Raw genomic sequence first — 23551 nt, forward strand, 5'->3', positions numbered from 1 at the left:
CCAACATTTTGTCTGAATAACAAGAAAAATTGAACATACACAGGTCAGTTATTCAAATTGCTATGTTGTACAAAGGTACACAATGCACTGCAGAGTGTTAACAAATGCTTATTAGATCATCAGATTTGTGCAGTGAGCCCTCCAAAGTTGTAATGTTTGCAGAATTTTACAAGTAAGAAGTTGAACTAAGCTAACTACGTGTGTCAAACAGACGATGTAATGCCATCAGTTGAGACTATACATTGGAAATGCTCCAAAATCTTTTCAAAATTGGGCATGGCCAAGCTGCTGTGAGATAGTGTGATAATGGATAATGGTAATGATATATGCAACCTGCCCACCCACACTCCACATTTGGAAGATTTTGATGAAAACAAAAAATCACAAAATAGACCAATTGTTGCTATCTTAATTCACAGTCTATATAGTAAAGCCAAACTATATATTGAATATACCATGATCTTTGTTCCTGTCTCAAATTCATTGCAGTCATCTCAGCTGCACATTATCATGGACTCACTCTCGTTTAGATGTTGGTTTTGTGAAAACCAGTTGTTTGCGATCTTGAAGTTAATCCACCTATAAATTAAGAACATCACACTCAATACACATGTGATCACAGATCATTTACATACATGTAGTAATAATAAAGTAATACCAAGAGTAATACCTATAACACAATAAGCATAAAATCAGCTGCCATCTCTGTATGGCTGAGTGGTAAATGCTGAAAAATGTTACTTCCTATTGAATAGATATCAGTCTGTAAGAACTTGAAGTTAGTTTTTATAATAACACATAATTCATGCCTTCATATTTCTTTCTGACAAGTAACAAGACAACACGCAATCGAAAGCACAGCTGCTTGTTCAGTATGGTATAGTCACTACACCATAACTCCTGTAGAACCATCTGCAACCAGTATTAAAATTTAATCAAGCGATCAAGAGGCTAGCTTGTACTGAATTAAGCAATCAAGAAGTCCTCAGAAGAGCACAAAACAATATGTTTTATACTAGCAAGTCAAGCGATCGAGGTCCCATAAATATTTGGATGAGATCAAACATCTTGATCCCGGTCACAGAAGGTTTTACAGGACCATATTATAATATATTCTTTGTTCAGTTATCTAGATCGAATTCATAATCCCTGTTGACTATGATGGCTCAGCTGAGAGAACCATCACTATTTAAATTCAATAAGACAGACAGTAGATTAATCCTCAGTCCATTTATTTAGCAAACACAAGCTGCTTCATACTCACATGCGAATCAGTTTCACCAATAGCTGTGAATCAGATACTGCCGGGTAGCTCTGTGCTGCGAGGTATCCTCAGATTAAATGCGAGACACCATTGACAATCAGTTGGGGCAGCCATAGATATACTAACCCCAGGTACCTGGGGTTAGTATATCTATGGGGCAGCCTGTGAAAAATCACCTTTCCTTCTAAAGTCATTTTGCTCTTCTTTTCTACTGTCAACCTGGCGGAGAACACGACATTGAGGGACATTGAGGGACATTGACGCCCTGCAAACTAAGTCTCTTGAGCTCGCTCTTGAGTCTTGACGAAGTTAGTATCCGGTGTTACATGCGCAACATTATCCGGAAAAAAAATGCGTGAACATTTTAAGTTGAAAGTCTGCCCCAAAAAAAAATTCGCTCGCAGCACCGGGCGAATTTTTTTTTGGGCACACTTTGGACTTAGAAAATTTTCACGAAATATTTTTTTCCGGATAATGTTGTGTACGTATCCTGGATACTGACATGTTGAAGCCGACTAGTTAGCAGGGCCAACAACGTCGTGTTCTCCGCCAGACTGGTAGCCGCTAGAAAAGAAGGGCGAAAAAATTGAGCCAGTTTAGAAGAACTCTTTCCTCCTGCCGTTTTTTCAGAAGGACTGTTCTTACCTTGTTTCTCTCACTGGCTGCCTCGCTGGCTGCCTCATCACTATGAACTGATTTGTCAGTGGCGTCTCGCATCACCTGGCAGCACAGAGCTATTCACAGGTTGGTGAAGAAGCAGCTTGTGTTTTATTCTTGACACCACTGTGTGTGTGTGTCTCGTTTTTGTGCTATGTATTAAACTGTTTGTACCTCCTGCAAGGAAGAACAACTTAAGCCGATTGCATTGAGGTTAAACAATAAATCAAATTGTGTGTGTGTGTGTGTGTGTCACTATAGGTGTTACGAATTCTCTCATGGAAGAACGGCTCTGTCGAATGTGTTGAGTTTTAATTTTTTTTTTTAAATCTGACATTAGATAACTTGTTTGTTTTTATCTGTTGTACCAGTTATAACTGAACAAGGGATGGTCAATACCTATGTGTGGTTCTAGCTGTAAAACCATCTACGACTGTGCAGATGGTCCTACTGAGTATTGGAACTATAATATCATGTTGCTGAACATCAGTTGTGGTTTTTGTCATCTTATTAGTATTACCAAATTCTACTTTCTCAGAAAGAAATGTGAAAAATTATTTGCTATTCTATTGTAGGTAGATGCAGGGATCTCTCCGCCATCCAAATACTATATCTATGCAAAGCATAAAACTTTGGCGCGCTGCGCGCCAAGCGCTAAAGTTTTATGCTTTGCATAGATATAGTATTTGGAAGTTGGAATTAATGAATTCCAATTTGCAAAGTTTATATTTTTAAGTGCTTCCAGCTTTTAATGCGATGGTTACGGTGGTTGCTGTGGCTTTTTGGCGATAATTGAAGCCATTGTATACAGACCTTACTGTAAGATTTTATAGGGTTTCTGTGTCGGTATTGTTTAAAGGAAGCATGCTAAATGCATTATCTACATTACACAGCTACAAGATACAGGCTTTGAGCTGCAGCACTAGCTCCTGCTAAACGTCGAACTATCCTAATAGAACAGTCAGTACAATTATTCATAAAAATGAAGTCATTGTGATTAATGATTTGGCTATAGCTATAACCACAAATAATATGTTTGGAAGCATGATCATGAAGGCTTGCAATTGCAAGATGTGAAGACAGAGAGACTAGTCATCTAATCAGCGTTACATTGCTTGCAGTAGCCCAACACTTGCAGCTTCCTGTCAGGATAACTATGCAATTTAAGCGAGGTGGTTTTCAGTGTACATGTAGGACTGTTCAATTTATTGGACCATGTCTTCTCACTGACCAAAGATATATACTGCTGCTCCTGTGTCAAGTTCCATCACTAGGTGATTGCCATTCAGTTAAACAGGCACTTTGTAGCTTTCAGGAACTGTTGATGAGACTGAATGTACGTGGATTATGTCGGCAGTGGAATCTTCATCTGAAGGCTCAGTGTTCAGCTGTCGGAGGTCATCATTGTTAATGTGATCCACTCCATCCATTGCATTTGCCAGACTTTGTTTCTGAGGACTCTTTCTTATGACTGTTGTGACTCTGCTGTGTCCTCCTCTTTCCAGGAGCTTTGCTTCTGCCAGCTTTAGCAATGTGGTCTGTGCGAAAGCGCTTGCAATTGTTGCAAACCAACTAAACTACTCCTCGCCATTTGTTACATTTTAAGTTAACGAACAAGATGTATGAATAGATAGTTAACACAGAGCCATAACATGTACAAATTCTAAATATTATATTACAAGCACACATACAGAATATATTGTAAATCAGTTACACACACTTACATCAATAGAAGATTACATCATATGCAATTACAACATTTAAATGTATACAATCACATTGACTATCCTAATGTGTGTGTTACTTTAATTTTTAGTTGTCAGTGAAAATCTGGTTTTCCATCTTTTAAACCTAAACGTTAAGATCGGAATACACATAAAACTTGTTTTATGTTGCTTACCCACATACCAGTTGGTCAGATGTAAGGCATAACTACTAGTGGTGTCTCCTCTTCATTGACCTCTCCTTCTCTTATTGACCCCTGCCTCGCACTTGCCTTTTATTTGTCACTTGACATACTAGCAGAGAGTTGATGACGAATAGCGGGCATGTCATCCTACAAATGTTTCAGCAGAGTGACTTTGACTGTTCGTCTAGAGTATTTATGATAGCAAGTGTTTCACAAAATTAATAGTCACTGTATGTGTTACCTCCTTTTTATCCATACTGCTGTCCTGAGATCGACACCATAACCACGAAAATCTTGTTTGAACTTTCTTTGGGCATAAGGTTCTTGTACAAACTAAATGCAGTAAAGACATTACCACAAAGTGCATACTGACACACTGCTATAACATACCGATGGAAGTGGTTGTTGAAATAGTAAAATAGATTGGTGTAGCCAAATGCCAACTGTAATACCTAACATGAAACAGAATTTTTCATACTGTATGTGGCAAGATGTTATACATACATAATATAAAGAACTTCGTGTGGGAGGATCATGCTCATGCACATTACGGGATACTAAGTATTGCAAGATCTAGAGGCTCCCTGCTATCAGACACCCTGCTATCAGACATCCAGAATGTACCCAGGTATCTTGGGATACTAAGTATTATAGGATCTAGAAGCTTCCCACTATCAGACATCCTGGGATGTACTCAGGTATCTCGGCATACTTAGTATTGTAGGATCTAGTGGATCCATGCTATGAGACGTCCTGGGATATACTCAGGTATCTCGGGATACTAAGTATAATGACTTCAGACACACTGATATGAATATTTAAAGTATCCTTTTAGAACTTCATGAGGTGACAAAGTTGCACTAGTTCAAAAGCAGCTCTCAAGATGCATGCTCAACCTCCTCTGGTCCCAGGTCATTGACCATCCCTTCATATTCCCATGCTCACCTGAGCGGTGACCTTCAACTCCTTCACTTTAGTGTAATACTGGTTGATCAGAGGGTCAGCTTCTTCGTCAGAACACTCATAGTTTAGACAAGGACTGACCAAGAACTCCTCGTGAAGATCAACACACATTTTACTAAACTTCTCCAGTTCCTAACAAGGACACAATAACATGTAAACACAACAACAACAACACCATATTAGGAAACAACTTTGAAGGCAAAACATTTGAGCAACAGTCAGTAAAATAAAAGTTCTATTACTGAATGAGAAATGTCTAATAGAAATATAAACTAATTAGGAATGGTAACTATAACATTACCATAGAGACAGTGACGAGATGGTAGAATGTCTACCCAGCATGGGTAACAAAGGTTAAGGCACAATACGCCAATGGCTAAGCACAACACCAAACAGTCAAGAAATCAAGCTCACAGCCTCATCCAAAAAGCTATCGATAATACAGTAAATACCAAAATCAACAACAACCAGTGGTAGAGTTTACATGATGACAACTAAGTTAATAATCGTATAATTGTAGTGGTGTACAACTAAAAAATATGTTAGCTAAAGAAGTATCTCTCTCTGAGGAAGACTGTCACTTAACAATGACAATCAGCCAAGACTACGTACCTCCATGACAATTTCAGCTTGTTCCTGTACATGAGGACTAATTCTTTGTTTAGCCAGTGACACCTTGTTCTCCAAGTTGTTCCACCTAGTAATAAGATATGATATGATACACCTGAAACCTCAGCTATGTTGACCATCAGTTATATGTACATTAAAGTGAGTGTTCTATTAGAGTAGTTAATGTGATCTGCTGAGCGAAAACCTAACTTGATGGCTATTGCGATATTATTAAAACACACTACACAGGTAAACAACACATACTACAGCATATACAAAAATACTTTAGATGCATTTTAGACCATTTGGATAAACAGCAAAGCAATAATGGAGTTGTTGTAACTAATAAACCAGTGGATCCGTCTCTTTATAGTGAGAAAAATATTTTTTTGTTTCGCTTTCCTAACTGATAACCAAGATACCACTGTCCATCTATCAGTCAGTCAGTCAGTCAGTCAGTCAGTCAGTCAGTCAGTCAGTCAGTCAGTCAGTCAGTCAGTCAGTCAGTCAGTCAGTCAGTCAGTCAGTCAGTCAGTCAGTCAGTCAGTCAGTCAGTCAGTCAGTCAGTCAGTCAGTCAGTCAGTCAGTCAGTCAGTTCCACATATAGGTCACCTTTGCGGCAGATGATGGAAGAACTGGACTTGATCATGAGACAGAGGGTAGCCATATTTCTCCAGTATCACTTGTGTACGGTGGACAGCACCAAACTTGTAATCAACAACTTTCTGTTGGGAGCCAACCTGTAATGATGTTGTGGTGAACACACACCACATAAATTATATCAAGCAAATAAAATCATGCAAAAACATTAACACAATGGAATAGTAGAGCCGTAGCACACCTTAGTGAACACCTTCATCAACTTCATAAAGGACTCCATGCTGTGGTGATCATAGGACAAGTGCTCCACTACTGGTTCTGTCTCCTCCAGGAACTTGCCCAGTGCATCCAGTGCTAACTTTGTCTAGTAGTGAAGTAGATCGTGTAAAATCATATATCAACACTAATAACACTTTACTGGACACTAAATGTAAATGTACACACCCACACTACACACACGCATGCACGCACACACGCATGTACACACCCACACACACACCCACCCACACAAACACACACACACAACCTGTTTGGTCAAGAAGCTAGTATACGTGTGTATCCACTTGGTAATAAAGGCACACACAAGGTGCTTGGCAGGCTTCATATTCACACCAATCCAACCAACACTAACAAAGTCATCAACTTCAAATATCTGATCGTGGATATCCTGCAAGTGTTACACATGATGTCATGGATGGTGATACTATAAGCAGAACATGTAGCACACCAACATGATGGATACCATGACTTCAAAGGTTATCAAATAATCATCCCATGGTATATATTAACAACACGTGATTGGAAGTCTTGTTTCGTGCACCGGCACTCCTTGTTGTACAAGAAGAACATAATGTGCAGTAGCATATAGACCTTGTGCGAGCCAGGGTGTGGCACTCATTCCATCATTGAAATATCACATGATGGCTACCTAAGGTGAGCATGGGAAGGGAAAGACCTCATTGTTCGCTACAAATGTCTTGGCATACAACAAGCCCCTAGGAGGAAGAGAGAGGGATAATTTTGCCCTAACTGTAGGAGTGTGTAAGCAGAATTTGCATAGGATTGAGTCTACCAATGGAGTTTCCAATCTCTCCCTTGCTATCACAATAGTATCTATGATTAAGTGACTGTTCTATTAGAGTATTTGAACACAGCTTGGTCAATTGTAGTGCTTTTTGTCATCTAAAATTTTGACAATCAGTAGCCTAGTACACTCTTCTTCACGGTAGACAGATATATTGGTAACACATCACACACAAACCTTAAAAATGGAGATTTCCCCATCAAAGTCATCAATAGATGGCTTATTGTTCTCATCCTCTCCTTCACGACTCAACACCGATCGTACCCTATAGGTACTCATGTGACCAATACTGCTTGTTGCCGAGTGAAGGAAACCATAATCAGTAGCGCCAACAGCAGACTTACTACTGCCAACTCTGTGTGATGCACTGGCTATCATCGAGTGAGATCGGCTGAGGAGAAGATGAATCAGTGATGTATGCACACAAATCAAGCTAACAATGAATGGTATGGAATCAGGAAATATTATTAAACCCTTCACAACACGGGAAGCCTTAAAAGAAAAAAGATTTGGTCTTTACAGGTCTTCTCTAAAACAAGAAAACATAATATATAAACTTGGCCAAAATTTTGCTGGAGCATAGCAAGGCTGCTTATCATATAACAGACAACATCACACTCTACCTAGTTGATGATCTTGATCGTGATCTTCGATTTGATATGGAGGATGGTCGGGGCTTGACAGACTCTGGTCGTGGCACCATCCGTGGCCGCGGCAATGTGTTACCTTGGAGAAAGTCATCAAACGTATGCTTCACATCTTGGTCCCACAAGAATGTGATTTCAGCAAACTTTTTCTTCAGTGACTACAACAAGAACACAATAGTTGTTATTACCATGGACTATTAGGAACTGTGCTGAGATGTCACCAGACAGAACCACTCTAGAGCTTTGCAAAACACTGTGACTATTTAACATGGCCAGTGTATGGTCTTTTCCACATACAGTGCAGTAAATTTATTTGCTGACAAAGATTACATGGGAAGTTCAACAGTACCTGACATTGCCTGGCGCTGGTCTCCAGGTGAGCACAGATCTTTTCAACGCTGGCAGTGATCTTTTTTGTCACTACGGATGACTGCATAGTAACAAGTTGTGGATGTCTAGTGGATAATATAAGCCATGTAGCAGGTTGACAACACTACACTACATACTAGAATAGCAACAATACAATGTGTAGACATATTCACCTGCAACTAAATACCATTCATTTCATGTACAATAATTTGATTAAAATCCTGTTAACAGGCCACATGCAATATGTTGTTATATCAATACAACACACCCCAGTAGTTCCACTGTTAGCAGTGAACGGTTTCATAACTTTAGCCATCAACACGTAATCCTCCATCCACCTCCTAACAACTTCAGGAACACTTTCTAGTGCAGTCTGCTGATCCAGGGGAGGAGTGAAACTAATCGTCGACCCCACCAGCTCTAATCAAACATTCACTAGGCAGGGAATTGACTGACCCTAACCACAACAAATACAGTAAACTACATCACTGGCCAATGTCATTGAATAATCAAAAAATTTATAATAAATCTATATATACACATGTAATTTCTGGTGGCCCCTGTATCAGTATTATTCACAGTACAAACTCAATACTGTCAGCTTTGGTAGTACAGGTGAGGTTAATGGTCATACAAGTCACCTTATGGGATGTACAGTATATACCATTCTGATACAGCTACTGGGGACCACTTGTTTATGGCTCCAATTTGTACCTGTTCATATTTGGCCACTCGGTCACTGAGGATCTTGAGAGCACTGAGAATGGTGTAGCGTAGTCCATTGAGGATCATGTGATCCACGTGATGAAGGAAGGAGTGCCACGATGGACTATCATGGCTGATCTCAACCACCTGACCAGAAGGAGGAACATGTATACAACTGAACCACTCTATAGTGTTACTACATCACACAGTACTCACCTCAAATATCTCACCTACAAGGTCTCTGATACGTTCACCTCATGGTACCAATATGGCTTCCACACAATCACACAATTCCCTGAGGGATAACAATACAACAAACATGTAACATGAGGGAGACTGGGTATAAACACGCACACAACTAACACACAACTAACGGACTAATGATATTGCTCTAAAGGTCATAGCCTAGTGCTACTTTCAAGCAAATTCTTCACCACAGCCACAATCCTCAACTATACTACATATTGTAACAATAAACTAAAGTTGGTGAAATTGGCAATTCCTTACCAAATCACTAATTTTGCCCCTAGCACTCATCACACTGCAGTCTAAACCAGTAGCATACCATACCATTGAAAACAAAACCAACTGGGATTTAATGAAGAAAATTTAGCAGCACAAAAGACAACTGCAAATCAATGACCACTTAATTTGTCTACTTTAATTACTGGGTGACTGTCAGCTCCCAGGTGAGGTCGGATGACCTTTACATGCCAAATATATAAATTTGGTAATATGCAAACACTAGTGATCCCCATTGTTTCTTAGTATGTATTGCAAATCACATGGACCAATAATAAAACAGGTTATATACTAGTAACAGTATGTCTAATTAGCCCTCTGAACACTACAGGTAACAAGACCATGTTACCCCTTAATACACCACATCAACTATCATTACTTGTGTTTCTGATCCAGATCTTCCAGGGGAACCCCCTGTCCAGACTCATCATTAAATACACTCATGCCCCCGAGGTGTGTCCATGTGTCAATGATGCCGTCAACCTTAGCCATCCTCTCCAACACAGCGTTCATGATATGGTGCAGGTCACCACTGATCAGTGCTGTTGTGTCAGCTACAAAGTCTTGTAACCTCGGACTACTCCAAGTGACCTCATCCAGACCATGAGATATCAACTGCAAGTAGTGTTATACACATGAGATCAACTGATTATTTCTCTGTTTTCTTTTTTCAGATGTATTATTGTATTGGTAGAGATCAACACTACTATATAGATGTGCGCCAACATCAATATTCCGACACCCGGTATAAATAATGTGCTATTAAGCTGATAAGCAAAGCTGATCTAATATAGTAGTGACGTTGCTGGGATACTAAAGACCATAATTATACAGTACTGCCCGAGCACAACTTCACACTCGCTCATGCACTCGCGATTACGAGTCTGTGTATAACTTGCTAATAAAGGGGAGTGACACCTGTTTCACATGCAAGAATTTGCAGATCGATTGCTCTTGCAAATACTCGCATGTGAACAGGTGCCACGCCCCTTTATTAGCTTGTTATTCATGGACTCGTGATCATAAGTGTACGAGCAAGTGCAACGTTGTGCTTGAGCGGTACTGTACATTTGTGCACGTCTGTATCTGCGGCTTTTTTAATTCATCTTGCCAATTCAATACCAACATGCAAAAACAAGGATGATGACCGATCAGTGTACCTCTAGCCTATATGGACCTCAAAACTAAACTGTCTCAATATGGAGGTCAAATGTACAGCATTCTTAGGGTCTGTTAAGAAAGGATCAACTTTACTGGTTGAAGTGCATCACTATGACATGTCATACCTGTACCATGTATGGTATCTCAGTCATAGCGTGCACTATATACGTTTAGTAACTGTATAGGGCTTGTTGAATCTCAGTGATCTTTTTATGCATTATGGTAAGCAAATATTTTTAACAACTGCACACTTGTCAATTCAATGATATATTCTCATATTCAAATGACCATCTTAATTAAGTAAACATTTGATGCTAAAGCAATTTAAAAGGTAAACAACTGAAGTAGGGTGTCACAGTGATGCAACAGACCTAAGGTAGAGTTGTGCATGCAATCATGGAATTGTTATGCCAACTTTGAAGTGGTCAATAGTTTTGAGTTGGAGACACAGCTAGCCATCAGAAAGTTGCTGTGCATGCAGCTGAAAATCACCAAAGTAACAACTACATACAGTACTTTAAAATGATCACTAGAGAATGGCTACTGTCTGACAGTACGTTTTCATCCGCTACAAGTATATAGTGCTACACTGTAAAATTTAGCAATTGAGCAGCTCGCATGAAACAAGCAGCAAGATCGAGATACTCTAATAGTGCCGAAGATCAATAATATAGCTATACCTATGTCCAAAAAAAAAGTTAACAATTTAGTGAATTAAAAATTGTTAATTCAGAGGGATCAAACGATAAAAAGCAATGAAACAAGTGATTTAAATGATGGCAACTATTACAACATAACTTTGTGGGAAAATCCTTACATTGGCATCTCACCATTAAGGATTTTCCCACAAAGTTATGTTGTAATAGTTGCCATCATTTAAATCACTTGTTTCATTGCTTTTTATCATTTGATCCCTCTACTTCCACTTCTAAATTAACTCACTTACTACTTAAAGATCCAATATCAGGTGTCCAAAAATGCTCAGATGCTCATATGTCCAGAATTACATTTGTATTTTATGTAATGAAACCATGTGCTACATGTAGTTTTATCATAAACACAGGTAGTTGTAAAAGACTACCTTGGACCCTTTCACCTGCTAGATATTGTTGTCATTGTGGGTTGTCTTATTTGACAAATATGCATAGTAATAGATGAAAGGTCTAACTATGGTTTTAACAAGCCTGCGTGGGTGAGGCATAACTGCTCTATTATGGTGAATGTTCTATTAGGTTATATTGATTTTGCGTGACAAGTTTCTGAAAACCTCTGAGACCAATCTGGAATTTCATACCACTGCATGCAGTTTTCACTCAGCATTGTATTAGGTAAACTAGATAGTATAAAGGTCATTGAAAGTTGTTAAAATTTTGAATCCAAATATCATCGTCAGTAAAACACAACAAGTCCTGTATACAATGAGAGATAGTTATGATGTTGCATGTAACTTCTCACATGCACTACACTACACCCACACACACACACACACACACACACACACACACACACACACACACACACACACACACTACACTACACACACACACACACTCACTCACACACACACACACACCCACGCACACACCACACGCACGCATGCACACACACTACACACACACACACACACACTACACTACACAATACACTACACTACATTACACACACACACACCCACGCACACACCACACGCACGCACGCACACACTACACTACACACACACACTACACTACACAATACACTACACACACACACACACACTACACACACACTCACACACACTACACTACACACACAACTACACACACACTACACACACACACTACACTACACACTACACTACACACACACACACTACACACACACACACTACACACACACACTACACACACACTACACTACACACTACACTACACACACACACTACACACACACTACACTACACACACACACACACACACACACACACACACTACACACACACAAACACACACACTACACACACACACTACACTACACACATACACTACACTACACACACACACTACACACACACACTACACACACACACAAACACACACACACAAACACTACACACACACACTACACTACACACACACACTACACTACACACACACACTACACACACACTACACACACACACACACTACACACACACACACACACACACACATTACACACACACACACTACACACACACACTACACACACACACACACACACACACTACACACACACAAACACACACACTACACTACACACACACTACACACTACACACACTACACACACACAAACACACACACTACACTACACACACACACACACACACACTACACACACACAAACACACACACACTACACACTACACACACTACACTACACACACACACACACACACACACACAAACACACTACACTACACACACACTACACACACACACACACTACACTACACACACATACTACACACACACACACACGCACACTACACACCTTGGTAGACTTCTGGAACTGTTCCATATAAGTGATAAACTTCTTGTTAACATCAGTTAATACTGGTTCCTTGTTGTCACTGTCCACACTAACTGCTCCTTCCAGTTCCCTACAGTAGTAATGATACTGTATTAGGGATATAATATCCATACCAGACCATTAATATACTACTGCATAACCTTATCACATGTGAAGCAACAAGATGACCACTATTTATGGTCATCTACAAATGGTACCATCACATGTCGCTGGCTGGCACACATACTCCAATAGAGCAGTCACAAGCAGTTCATAGCATGTAGCTTTTCTATAAGCATTTTACTTCCCATCACTTCTTGTCAGGCCCAGACACCACTAAATATCTCAGTAGACATCAACAGTCAGTTAGTCCCAAGTGTCACCATTGTGCGGGTCCCACATACATACATTTACCACACAGATACCCACACACACAGAGAGAGACGGGGAAATAGCCAACTCACTTGAAGTGTCTGATGGTCACTACCAGTTCCAACACATCATTACAACGTTCCATAAAAGTGTTCAATTGTAGGAATACTGCAGCATTGCCATGATGTTAGTTTCAGCCCCCCTGTAGATGGAGTACTGCCATGATCAGTAGTCCTACAAACACACAGTAACAAATGGGACTACAATCAATAAAAGCTCTCTAACTAAATGTACATAAATGACAACTTTTAATTTTATTTATTAAGACTTTACAGCACAAGTGCTAAAGGTCTGCCTGGTCCTACAGCCTGTTTTAAAGTTGTTCCAGAAAGTGTGTTTGAAAAGGTGGAGAAAGGAGAAAAAATCCATGACTGAACCTTAGCAGCCTCGAACATGCAGCCATCCGATTTACGAACACTAACTGCACTACACAAGCGACTGTACTCCGTAGACTTCCAACCTTCGCGTCGAATCGCTGCCTCCCAAGCTTCCCTCCTATTCTCTGGGAAGCGATGAAAACTATACTCGCAGGATCCCTGCTCATAGTCACAATTGTACCCGACACAGTTGAAAGGCATTACTTAGAACACGTCCAAAATGGCGACTGTCAAAACACTGCCAGATTCGGTTACGTAATCCTCAATACGTCATGCGGTATACGATAATATGCGTGACTTCGTAATCTTCTGAAGACCTCTATACTTAGCTATATATTCCGGCACAGTATAGAAACTTGTGGTTAGTGGGTACTAGAAGAAAGAACTAAACTGGCAAGCAGCCGTATAGTTCTTAATTACCTAGCTAAACCTCTATGTCAGAGTAGCTAGCTAACTACGTGTCAAATCCAGTATCTAATAAAGAATGCTACAGGTCGAACAAAGAAGGAGCATAATGTGTATTGTATTTGAAAGTGTGGTTTGAGGTCTAGTAGAGGTAGCTAGTAGCTACTGCACACAAGGTATAAATAGCCTACGTGCTGTGACAGGCATCAGATAAACTGCATTTGCGTAACCATATGGCTGATAGGGCTACTCAATCCGATCGAATTACCCTGCAGAAGGGAGAACAGCAAGCTGATGTGTTCATGCATCAAGTGACTACTGAAAATCTCCGCCGCTTGTTTCAGGTTAGCTATAGCTAGCTAACAGAGGGACGTGGATCTACCTTGCAGGATTGCTATGGCTAGCTATATCATAGCTATACGTACAGTGTATAATGGTGTTTTTTATTATATATATATATTTTTTTGTTTTAAACTAGCTATAGCTAAGTACTTCATAGATTGCATTTTTTTCCTTTCACATACAGGTTGACCCTTCAGTAGGCATTCCAGACTGATCTTAAAATTTTGGAAAAACGGGCTTTTTATATGCTCAATAGATAGAGTATTGATTGCTGATCTCAGAAATATATAGTTTGTTGGGTTGGAATTAGCTACTTTGTCCTCATGATAAAGCCCAGATATTTGTGAATATCACAGAATCTACGGCTCACACTGAGTTTATATTGGCTGCGATACAACAAAAGTGGGGATCGGATCACGTTATTGTGACAAAAAATGGCCTAAAAATTGAAAATTCATCTGCCACTCAAGGTAGCTAGCTGTATGTAAAAGCAATGTGCATATACTGTACACAGTAACAATACAGGACTTGTGGTTTACCGTATGTATAACTTTATCATTTTCAGGGTTAGCTTTCTGGAAGGCACCCAGAAGGAAATTATATGCCGTGACACAGAGGGATCTTAATATGATTCAAGATGATGCTGACGATGACATTGACGAAGAGCTGGCACCTCGTGCTGCCAAAAGGATCAAAAATGAACTGAGGGATATGAGGGATGAGTTTAGAGGCTTAAGATCAATCATTGAAAGGACATTGCCAATCTCATTAAGGGACAAACTGAAAGATATATTAAAATGTTGTATATGTCAGGTGGTCCCGATAAGGCCACCGATGGTTGTATCAATGTGCTGCAAGTCAATCGTAGGATGTGAACAATGTGTTCAGCAGTTGCTGGCAACCAGTCATTCAGCAAATTGCCCGCTGTGCAGGGACACGGACTTTGAGACTGTCAAAGTTCTCGGTCTTGATGGCTTGATTACTGCTGTAAGCAGTTACTTAGAAGATGAGACTGACACTGCTGGAGATGAGAGTTGACCAAAGTTAAACTGTATAGCTAGCTAGTAGTTTGTTGTAACCTTCTTCATTATTATAATTACAGGTATATTTCACTTGAATTAATATTTGTTATTGTAGTCATTGTAGCTATCTAGCTACATTGCTCATATTATTTATTATTTGTATTGTAAGTGATCACATGCAATCTTTAAATTGACATTAAATTTAAAACAAACAAGTTGAAAGTCAAGGAGAGGATGGGGATGGGGTTTAGAGAAACTAAAATAAAACTAGATGATATCTGGCCGTATATGACTGTTGACATGAAAGTGCTTATAACACAGGTTACGTAGCAACGCGCATGATCAACCAAGTCTCACGATCACGTGACAAATTCAAAATTATAGCGGTTTTCACGAGTGATCCGGCATGACTGGAGAAGAAGCAGTGAAGATTTGCAACAGACATGGACCATGGGCTATGAAATACACTAGTAAGTGTTCCGTATTCTACAGTATATGCATATACATGCACGCATGTTCCCAAGCTACGTAGCTAGCTAACCAACCAGGACTGAAGGCTGCAGAGCTCAGTTGCCGTGTCATGTGTATCTATAGCTAGCTAGCTAAGTACAAATGTGAATTTATTTGTCAAATCCCCTAGTGTCAAGGGAGAAAGGCTACGTAAAGTAAAAAACAAGTGGAAAAAAAATTTTAGATGGAAGACATTCAAAACAATTAGACCAGACCTCAAACAATGGAAGTGACCAGTGCTAATTATAACCAGTGCTACCACATTGGCTTCTAAAATAAATTGCCAGAACAACAACAACAACAACAAAAAACCACTCCTTTTTCTATTATGCAATCCATGTGGTACATAAATATAACTTCTATTGTTCAACCAACCATTGTACCATTTAACCAGTGTGGTTTTGTTTCATTTGGGATTACCATATGTGTGCATCGAACCACTGGACTGAACTATACTATGACCACCCTTCTATTTCCATTCTGCAATCCATGTGGTACATATATATTTTATTTTATTTCGATTGTTTAACAATTGCAGTGTGATTGTGCCATGTATCATGTGTGTGTGTGTGTGTGTGTGTGTGTGTGTGTGTGTGTGTGTGTGTGTGTGTGTGTGTGTGTGTGTGTGTGTGCAAGTACGGCAAACATGTGGAGAGTGTGTGAAAAAGGGGGGGGGAATCATGGCTAGCACAAGTAAAATACCGGTGGAGGAGAGGATATATAGTTTGTGCAGTACATCAAAAGGTGCATACAACCACTTTATGGCTATAATTATATGATCGTTTTACAATCATATCGCTTCATACGTCCAAACAATTTCAAATCTAGCCAGGCTTGTAGTCAGTGTAGCTATACAGCCAGACCATATGACAATTATATGATATTTTTATTAATTAATTTAAAAATAATTTTCCTTTGTCTTCCCCAGCATATCGTCTGCTATATAGTTATTGGCCAGTTGGTTTATTTTGTTTATTCATTTTTTTGTTTAAAAAAAAATATCGATTTGACAGTTATGGTACAGCTACAAGCTAACAATACATGCAGTTGATATATAGATGGCTAGATTGTGGTGTAGATGAAATGTACAAGTCGTGCATGTTGTCTCAGTCGAAATTAAAGCAGGAAGGATACTTTTTTTTTTAGATGGAAGACATGCAAAACAATTAGACCAAGCCTCAAACAATGGAAGTGACCAGTGCTAATTATAACCATTGCTACCACATTGGCTTCTAAATTAAACAGCCAGACACACACACAAAAAAAACCACTCCTTTTTCTATTATGCAATCCATGTGGTACATAAATATAACTTCTATTGTTCAACCAACCATTGTACCATTTAACCAGTGTGGTTTTGTTTCATTTGGGATTACCATATGTGTGCATCGAACCACTGGACTGAACTATATACTATGACCACCCTTCTATTTCCATTCTGCAATCCATGTGGTACATATATATTTTATTTTATTTCGATTGTTTAACAATTGCAGTGTGATTGTGCCATGTATCATGTGTGTATGTGCGTGTGTGTGTGTGTGTGTGTGTGTGTGTGTGTGTGTGTGTGTGTGTGTGTGTGTGTGTGTGTGTGTGTGTGTGTGTGTGTGTGTGTGTGTGTGCAAGTACGGCAAACATGTGGAGAGTGTGTGAAAAAGGGGGGGAAATCATGACTAGCACAGGTAAAGTACCGGTGGAGGAGAGGATATATAGTTTGTGCAGTACATCAAAAGGTGCATACAACCACTTTATGGCTATAATTATATGATCGTTTTACAATCATATCGCTTCATACGTCCAAACAATTTCAAATCTAGCCAGGCTTGTAGTCAGTGTAGCTATACAGCCAGACCATATGACAATTATATGATATTTTTATTAATTAATTTAAAAATAATTTTCCTTTGTCTTCCCCAGCATATCGTCTGCTATATAGTTATTGGCCAGTTGGTTTATTTTTGTTTATTCATTTTTTTTGTTAAAAAAAAATATCGATTTGACAGTTATGGTACAGCTACAAGCTAACAATACATGCAGTTGATATATAGATGGCTAGATTGTGGTGTAGATGAAATGTACAAGTCGTGCATGTTGTCTCAGTCGAAATTAAAGCAGGAAGGATACTTTTTTTTTTAGATGGAAGACATGCAAAACAATTAGACCAAGCCTCAAACAATGGAAGTGACCAGTGCTAATTATAACCATTGCTACCACATTGGCTTCTAAATTAAACAGCCAGACACACACACAAAAAAAAACCACTCCTTTTTCTATTATGCAATCCATGTGGTACATAAATATAACTTCTATTGTTCAACCAACCATTGTACCATTTAACCAGTGTGGTTTTGTTTCATTTGGGATTACCATATGTGTGCATCGAACCACTGGACTGAACTATATACTATGACCACCCTTCTATTTCCATTCTGCAATCCATGTGGTACATATATATTTTATTTTATTTCGATTGTTTAACAATTGCAGTGTGATTGTGCCATGTATCATGTGTGTATGTGCGTGTGTGTGTGTGTGTGTGTGTGTGTGTGTGTGTGTGTGTGTGTGTGTGTGTGTGTGTGTGTGTGTGTGTGTGTGTGTGTGTGTGTGTGTGTGTGCAAGTACGGCAAACATGTGGAGAGTGTGTGAAAAAGGGGGGGAAATCATGACTAGCACAGGTAAAGTACCGGTGGAGGAGAGGATATATAGTTTGTGCAGTACATCAAAAGGTGCATACAACCACTTTATGGCTATAATTATATGATCGTTTTACAATCATATCGCTTCATACGTCCAAACAATTTCAAATCTAGCCAGGCTTGTAGTCAGTGTAGCTATACAGCCAGACCATATGACAATTATATGATATTTTTATTAATTAATTTAAAAATAATTTTCCTTTGTCTTCCCCAGCATATCGTCTGCTATATAGTTATTAGCCAGTTGATTTATTTTTGTTTATTCATTTTTTTGTTTAAAAAAAAAATTATCGATTTGACAGTTATGGTACAGCTACAAGCTAACAATACATACAGTTGATATATAGATGGCTAGATTGTGGTGTAGATGAAATGTACAAGTCGTGCATGTTGTCTCAGTCGAAATTAAAGCAGGAAGGATACTTTTTTTTTTTAGATGGAAGACATGCAAAACAATTAGACCAAGCCTCAAACAATGGAAGTGACCAGTGCTAATTATAACCATTGCTACCACATTGGCTTCTAAATTAAACAGCCAGACACACACACAAAAAAAACCACTCCTTTTTCTATTATGCAATCCATGTGGTACATAAATATAACTTCTATTGTTCAACCAACCATTGTACCATTTAACCAGTGTGGTTTTGTTTCATTTGGGATTACCATATGTGTGCATCGAACCACTGGACTGAACTATATACTATGACCACCCTTCTATTTCCATTCTGCAATCCATGTAGTACATATATATTTTATTTTATTTCGATTGTTTAACAATTGCAGTGTGATTGTGCCATGTATCATGTGTGTATGTGCGTGTGTGTGTGTGTGTGTGTGTGTGTGTGTGTGTGTGTGTGTGTGTGTGTGTGTGTGTGTGTGTGTGTGTGTGTGTGTGTGTGTGTGTGTGTGTGTGTGTGTGTGCAAGTACGGCAAACATGTGGAGAGTGTGTGAAAAAGGGGGGGAAATCATGACTAGCACAGGTAAAGTACCGGTGGAGGAGAGGATATATAGTTTGTGCAGTACATCAAAAGGTGCATACAACCACTTTATGGCTATAATTATATGATCATTTTACAATCATATCGCTTCATACGTCCAAACAATTTCAAATCTAGCCAGGCTTGTAGTCAGTGTAGCTATACAGCCAGACCATATGACAATTATATGATATTTTTATTAATTAATTTAAAAATAATTTTCCTTTGTCTTCCCCAGCATATCGTCTGCTATATAGTTATTAGCCAGTTGATTTATTTTTGTTTATTCATTTTTTTGTTTAAAAAAAAATTATCGATTTGACAGTTATGGTACAGCTACAAGCTAACAATACATGCAGTTGATATATAGATGGCTAGATTGTGGTGTAGATGAAATGTACAAGTCGTGCATGTTGTCTCAGTCGAAATTAAAGCAGGAAGGATACTTTTTTTTTTTAGATGGAAGACATGCAAAACAATTAGACCAAGCCTCAAACAATGGAAGTGACCAGTGCTAATTATAACCATTGCTACCACATTGGCTTCTAAATTAAACAGCCAGACACACACACAAAAAAAAACCACTCCTTTTTCTATTATGCAATCCATGTGGTACATAAATATAACTTCTATTGTTCAACCAACCATTGTACCATTTAACCAGTGTGGTTTTGTTTCATTTGGGATTACCATATGTGTGCATTGAACCACTGGACTGAACTATACTATGACCACCCATCTATTTCCATTCTGCAATCCATGTGGTACATATATATTTTATTTAATTTCGATTGTTTAACAATTGCAGTGTGATTGTGCCATGTATCATGTGTGTGTGTGTGTGTGTGTGCGTGCGTGTGCGTGCATGTGTGCGTGTGCGTGCGTGTGTGTGTATGTGTGTGTGTGTGTGTGCATGTGTGTGTGTGTGTGTGTGTGTGTGTGTGTGTGTGTGTGTGTGTGTGTGTGTGTGTGTATCATGATCATGTAGCTGCTAGACAAATAATAGGGGCACATGACACCTCACTAGCCAATATGACTATAACCCCGGGAAGTGGGGAGGAGGCATTGGTAGTTTATGTAATATGACCCAGGCACTCAGTATTCCCAGAGTGCCTTTGCACTGATACTCTATAGCACCATGTAACTATGGATTCCCTGTAGACATAATTAAACATTACATTATATTTGTTTTATTCTTCTAGATGAATTAACAATATTACTTTATTTTTTTTATGGATAGCTAATTAACCATAAGATTACAACCTGCTCATGGATTGCTTTACATTGTATCAAGAGAAAATTAAAGTGTAGCTGTACAGAAGGAGACCAAAGTGAGTAGTAGTGATTAGCATATGGGCTGTGTTTTATTTGCTTATGCTTGCTGTTGTTACAGGCTACTGGCCTAAAACACATGGATACAATTAACTCACATGGATGCAATTAACTGTAGTTATAATTATATATAGCTAATGATGTTAAAAATATTACCATTTTTTTGTTGTGTGTGTATGTGTGTGTATGTGTACATATGTGTGTGTACAGATGTATACAGTTTCACTGTAACTACATAAGAAGCTAATTGAAGTGTATTTTTTGTTGCACCTATAAATGTCAAGCCCCACCCACAGTAGGGTGGATATAGTGGGGATTTGATGAAGTGGAAAGTCAAATTCCCCTACCTAGCTGGGACGAATTATATAATTATTAGGTCAAATCCCACATATAGTCCCATGCACCATGTGACGAAGGGGATTTGACACAAAAAAGCACTTGTGCTGCCCAACCCCCACATATCCCGTACTGGCTTGGTGGGAGTGGGGTTGACATTGATAGGTCAGTGCATGATTACGTGATTCAGTACTGATGTAGCAAGTATTGAAATGCTCAGTGCAGGCCTCCACTAGCAATATAATTATACTAACTGCAATTAGCTACTTAGCTCTATTGTTATGTGAAGATTAGATCTTATCTAGCTAGCTATCATTGCTTGTTAATTAATCTCAACTAGAGGGGATGCGCTAATTATAATGTACAGATAGTTAGGCCAATGAAACTTGATTACTAGTTTCTCGCTCAGATTTTTGAAATTTTGATGCGGGCGGGCGGTTTTAATTCATTATTCATTATCTGACTCAGGGTGTGCTGAGATCAGAAACCTTCATATTGTCACTAAAGTGTTGTAAAATTGCATGGATAACACTTCTCATTTGAATAAAAAGAATATTAGTACTCCTGGCATGCCTATAATAAAGTGACTTCTTTATTAGAGTAAAAGTGACTGCTCTATTAGAGTATTTCGATCTAAATTGCCAATAATGAAATTCCATGCGGGTGCTAGTGAAGGGATGTGGGCGGTGACGCGAAACTGCTAATCAAGTTTCATTGGCCTTAGTTAGCCTCAGGGCCAGCAGCCATGGCTGGGATACGCTTGCTGGATGAGTTGGAAGAGTTCATAAGGGAGAAAATAGAGAAGGAGCGATGGACCCACAAACGTATGAGTCTTCACCTGCAATACAAATATCCTAGCAGGAAAGGACTGAGTGTTCGCTCATTGGAGAGGTTTGTATACATATAGCTAGCTAAGTAGCTTGGTACATGAACCTACTGTATATAGCTACAAACAGCTGCAAGCCCGTTGCAGAGTCAGAACTGTATTATATATATAGTTACTTACAGTTGCAAAAAGAGCTCACTAGTGCTGCATACGTAGGTAATAGCTATGGGTATATAACTATAGATAATATAACTAGCTATATAAAGGGTCCGTGCATTCAGTTTTCAACAATAATTAATTGCATCATGTTTGATTGAGACGGGCTAACAAGCTAGATTACCGCCTAAGTAGCTAGTAATTTTTTTTTTTTATGATTATGATTATGATTATGATTACTGAAAACACAGTTACAAACTGATATGTTCAGGTAAGGAAAAAAACATTACAAATCACATAGATGAGAGTCAGTTATAATTTATCTAAAAATACTTGTAGAGATTGGGATTCTATTGTGTCAGTTGGTAAATTGTTCCAATCGCGGATAGATTTGGGGTAATAGCTGAATTTATAATGATCTGTTCTAGCAAACGGAATCTCAAAATGGAAGGGGTGGTGGTGGCGGGTTGGATATGTGGTGTTGGTGAAATAATTTGGGACTGTTAAGACTGATGAGGAGTAAACAATGTTGTAGAATACTTTTAATCTAGTCACGTATCGTCGGTATTGAAGTGATGGCCATTGTAGATCTGCTAACATAGATGTAACACTACTGTTATATCGGTAGTCTGACTTGACCCAACGAGCAGCACGCCGTTGTACCATTTCTATACTTTGTATCTCCTTCTGCAAGTAGGGGTCCCATACTGCCGATCCATACTCCAACAGTGGTCTCACTATACTGGTGTAGGCTAAACATTTAGTTTTAGTTTTTTACCTACTTGTCCACATGTGTTTGTGTAGCTTGTATGTATACATGCATGCATGCTCTACAGTGAATATCACCAGCAGGGGCGGATCCAGGAGCTGGCTAGGGGAGGGGCACAAACAGGGTAAGTTGTAGGTGGTTGCATGCATGGGGAGAACCATATTCTCTATAGTTCAGTGCTGCTTTTTTAAAGCAGCAAATAATCACCTCTTAGTGGTGTCTCACTGTTGATATTTGCCATTTTGGCCTTTTCAGATGGTTGTGAAGTCTTAAAACTGTTTAAAAGGCTCTGAATGTCTTAAATAACAACAACACGATAATTATTTTTAGAGGCGCTTAGTACGCA

The 23551-nt window shown here is 39.0% G+C and overlaps 2 protein-coding genes and 1 long non-coding RNA gene across 6 annotated transcripts in view; 2 read left to right on the forward strand and 1 right to left on the reverse strand.

Moving 5' to 3' along the window:
• Positions 1-1676: 1676 nt before the first annotated feature.
• Positions 1677-23551, forward strand: part of LOC136266164 (uncharacterized) — a 30419-nt gene continuing 8544 nt past the window's right edge. Inside the window, exon 1 of the long non-coding RNA XR_010705929.1 lies at positions 1677-2008. This is a non-coding gene — a long non-coding RNA (uncharacterized lncRNA). The remainder of the gene's footprint in view (positions 2009-23551) is intronic.
• On the reverse strand, positions 3551-14061 carry LOC136266569 (uncharacterized). Of its 4 annotated transcripts, none has more exons than XM_066061572.1 (19): positions 13914-14061; positions 13486-13627; positions 13004-13112; positions 9709-9944; positions 9038-9102; positions 8817-8954; positions 8371-8559; positions 8083-8188; positions 7710-7891; positions 7264-7477; positions 6529-6669; positions 6244-6366; positions 6015-6142; positions 5406-5490; positions 4776-4925; positions 4221-4282; positions 4072-4163; positions 3822-4014; positions 3551-3772 (listed from the first exon to the last, which is right to left on the reverse strand). In XM_066061572.1, the coding sequence occupies exons 8-17, from the start codon at positions 8167-8169 to the stop codon at positions 4079-4081; spliced, it is 1257 nt and encodes a 418-aa protein (XP_065917644.1). In that variant the 5' UTR covers positions 8170-8188; positions 8371-8559; positions 8817-8954; positions 9038-9102; positions 9709-9944; positions 13004-13112; positions 13486-13627; positions 13914-14061; the 3' UTR covers positions 3551-3772; positions 3822-4014; positions 4072-4078. The 4 variants fall into 4 exon arrangements, with proteins under 4 accessions (XP_065917644.1, XP_065917643.1, XP_065917642.1 ...); XM_066061571.1 differs by having other exon boundaries at positions 3830-4014; positions 9024-9102; XM_066061570.1 differs by having other exon boundaries at positions 9024-9102.
• Positions 14469-15806, forward strand: LOC136266493 (uncharacterized). Its single transcript, XM_066061508.1, has 3 exons — positions 14469-14579; positions 14888-15047; positions 15143-15806. Exons 1-3 carry the CDS (start codon positions 14469-14471, stop codon positions 15613-15615), a joined length of 744 nt encoding a protein of 247 aa, XP_065917580.1. The 3' UTR covers positions 15616-15806.

The sequence above is a fragment of the Dysidea avara genome, chromosome 9 (assembly GCF_963678975.1).
Source record: "Dysidea avara chromosome 9, odDysAvar1.4, whole genome shotgun sequence".
Lineage (NCBI taxonomy): Eukaryota > Metazoa > Porifera > Demospongiae > Dictyoceratida > Dysideidae > Dysidea > Dysidea avara.

What these genes read in the sequence shown, in the direction of transcription:
- LOC136266569 (XM_066061572.1), bottom strand. Translation starts at nt 8,169, where the DNA reads ATGCAGTCATCCGTAGTGACAAAAAAGATCACTGCCAGCGTTGAAAAG. An exon ending in AGTTGAAGGTCACCGCTCAG is followed by an intron (nt 4,283 to 4,775) that starts GTGAGCATGGGA and finishes GTTTCATGTTAG; the next exon opens with GTATTACAGTTGGCATTTGG. An exon ending in TTCAACAACCACTTCCATCG is followed by an intron (nt 4,164 to 4,220) that starts GTATGTTATAGC and finishes TACTGCATTTAG; the next exon opens with TTTGTACAAGAACCTTATGC.
- LOC136266493 (XM_066061508.1), top strand. Translation starts at nt 14,469, where the DNA reads ATGGCTGATAGGGCTACTCAATCCGATCGAATTACCCTGCAGAAGGGA. An exon ending in ATCTCCGCCGCTTGTTTCAG is followed by an intron (nt 14,580 to 14,887) that starts GTTAGCTATAGC and finishes GGTTGGAATTAG; the next exon opens with CTACTTTGTCCTCATGATAA. An exon ending in AAATTCATCTGCCACTCAAG is followed by an intron (nt 15,048 to 15,142) that starts GTAGCTAGCTGT and finishes TATCATTTTCAG; the next exon opens with GGTTAGCTTTCTGGAAGGCA.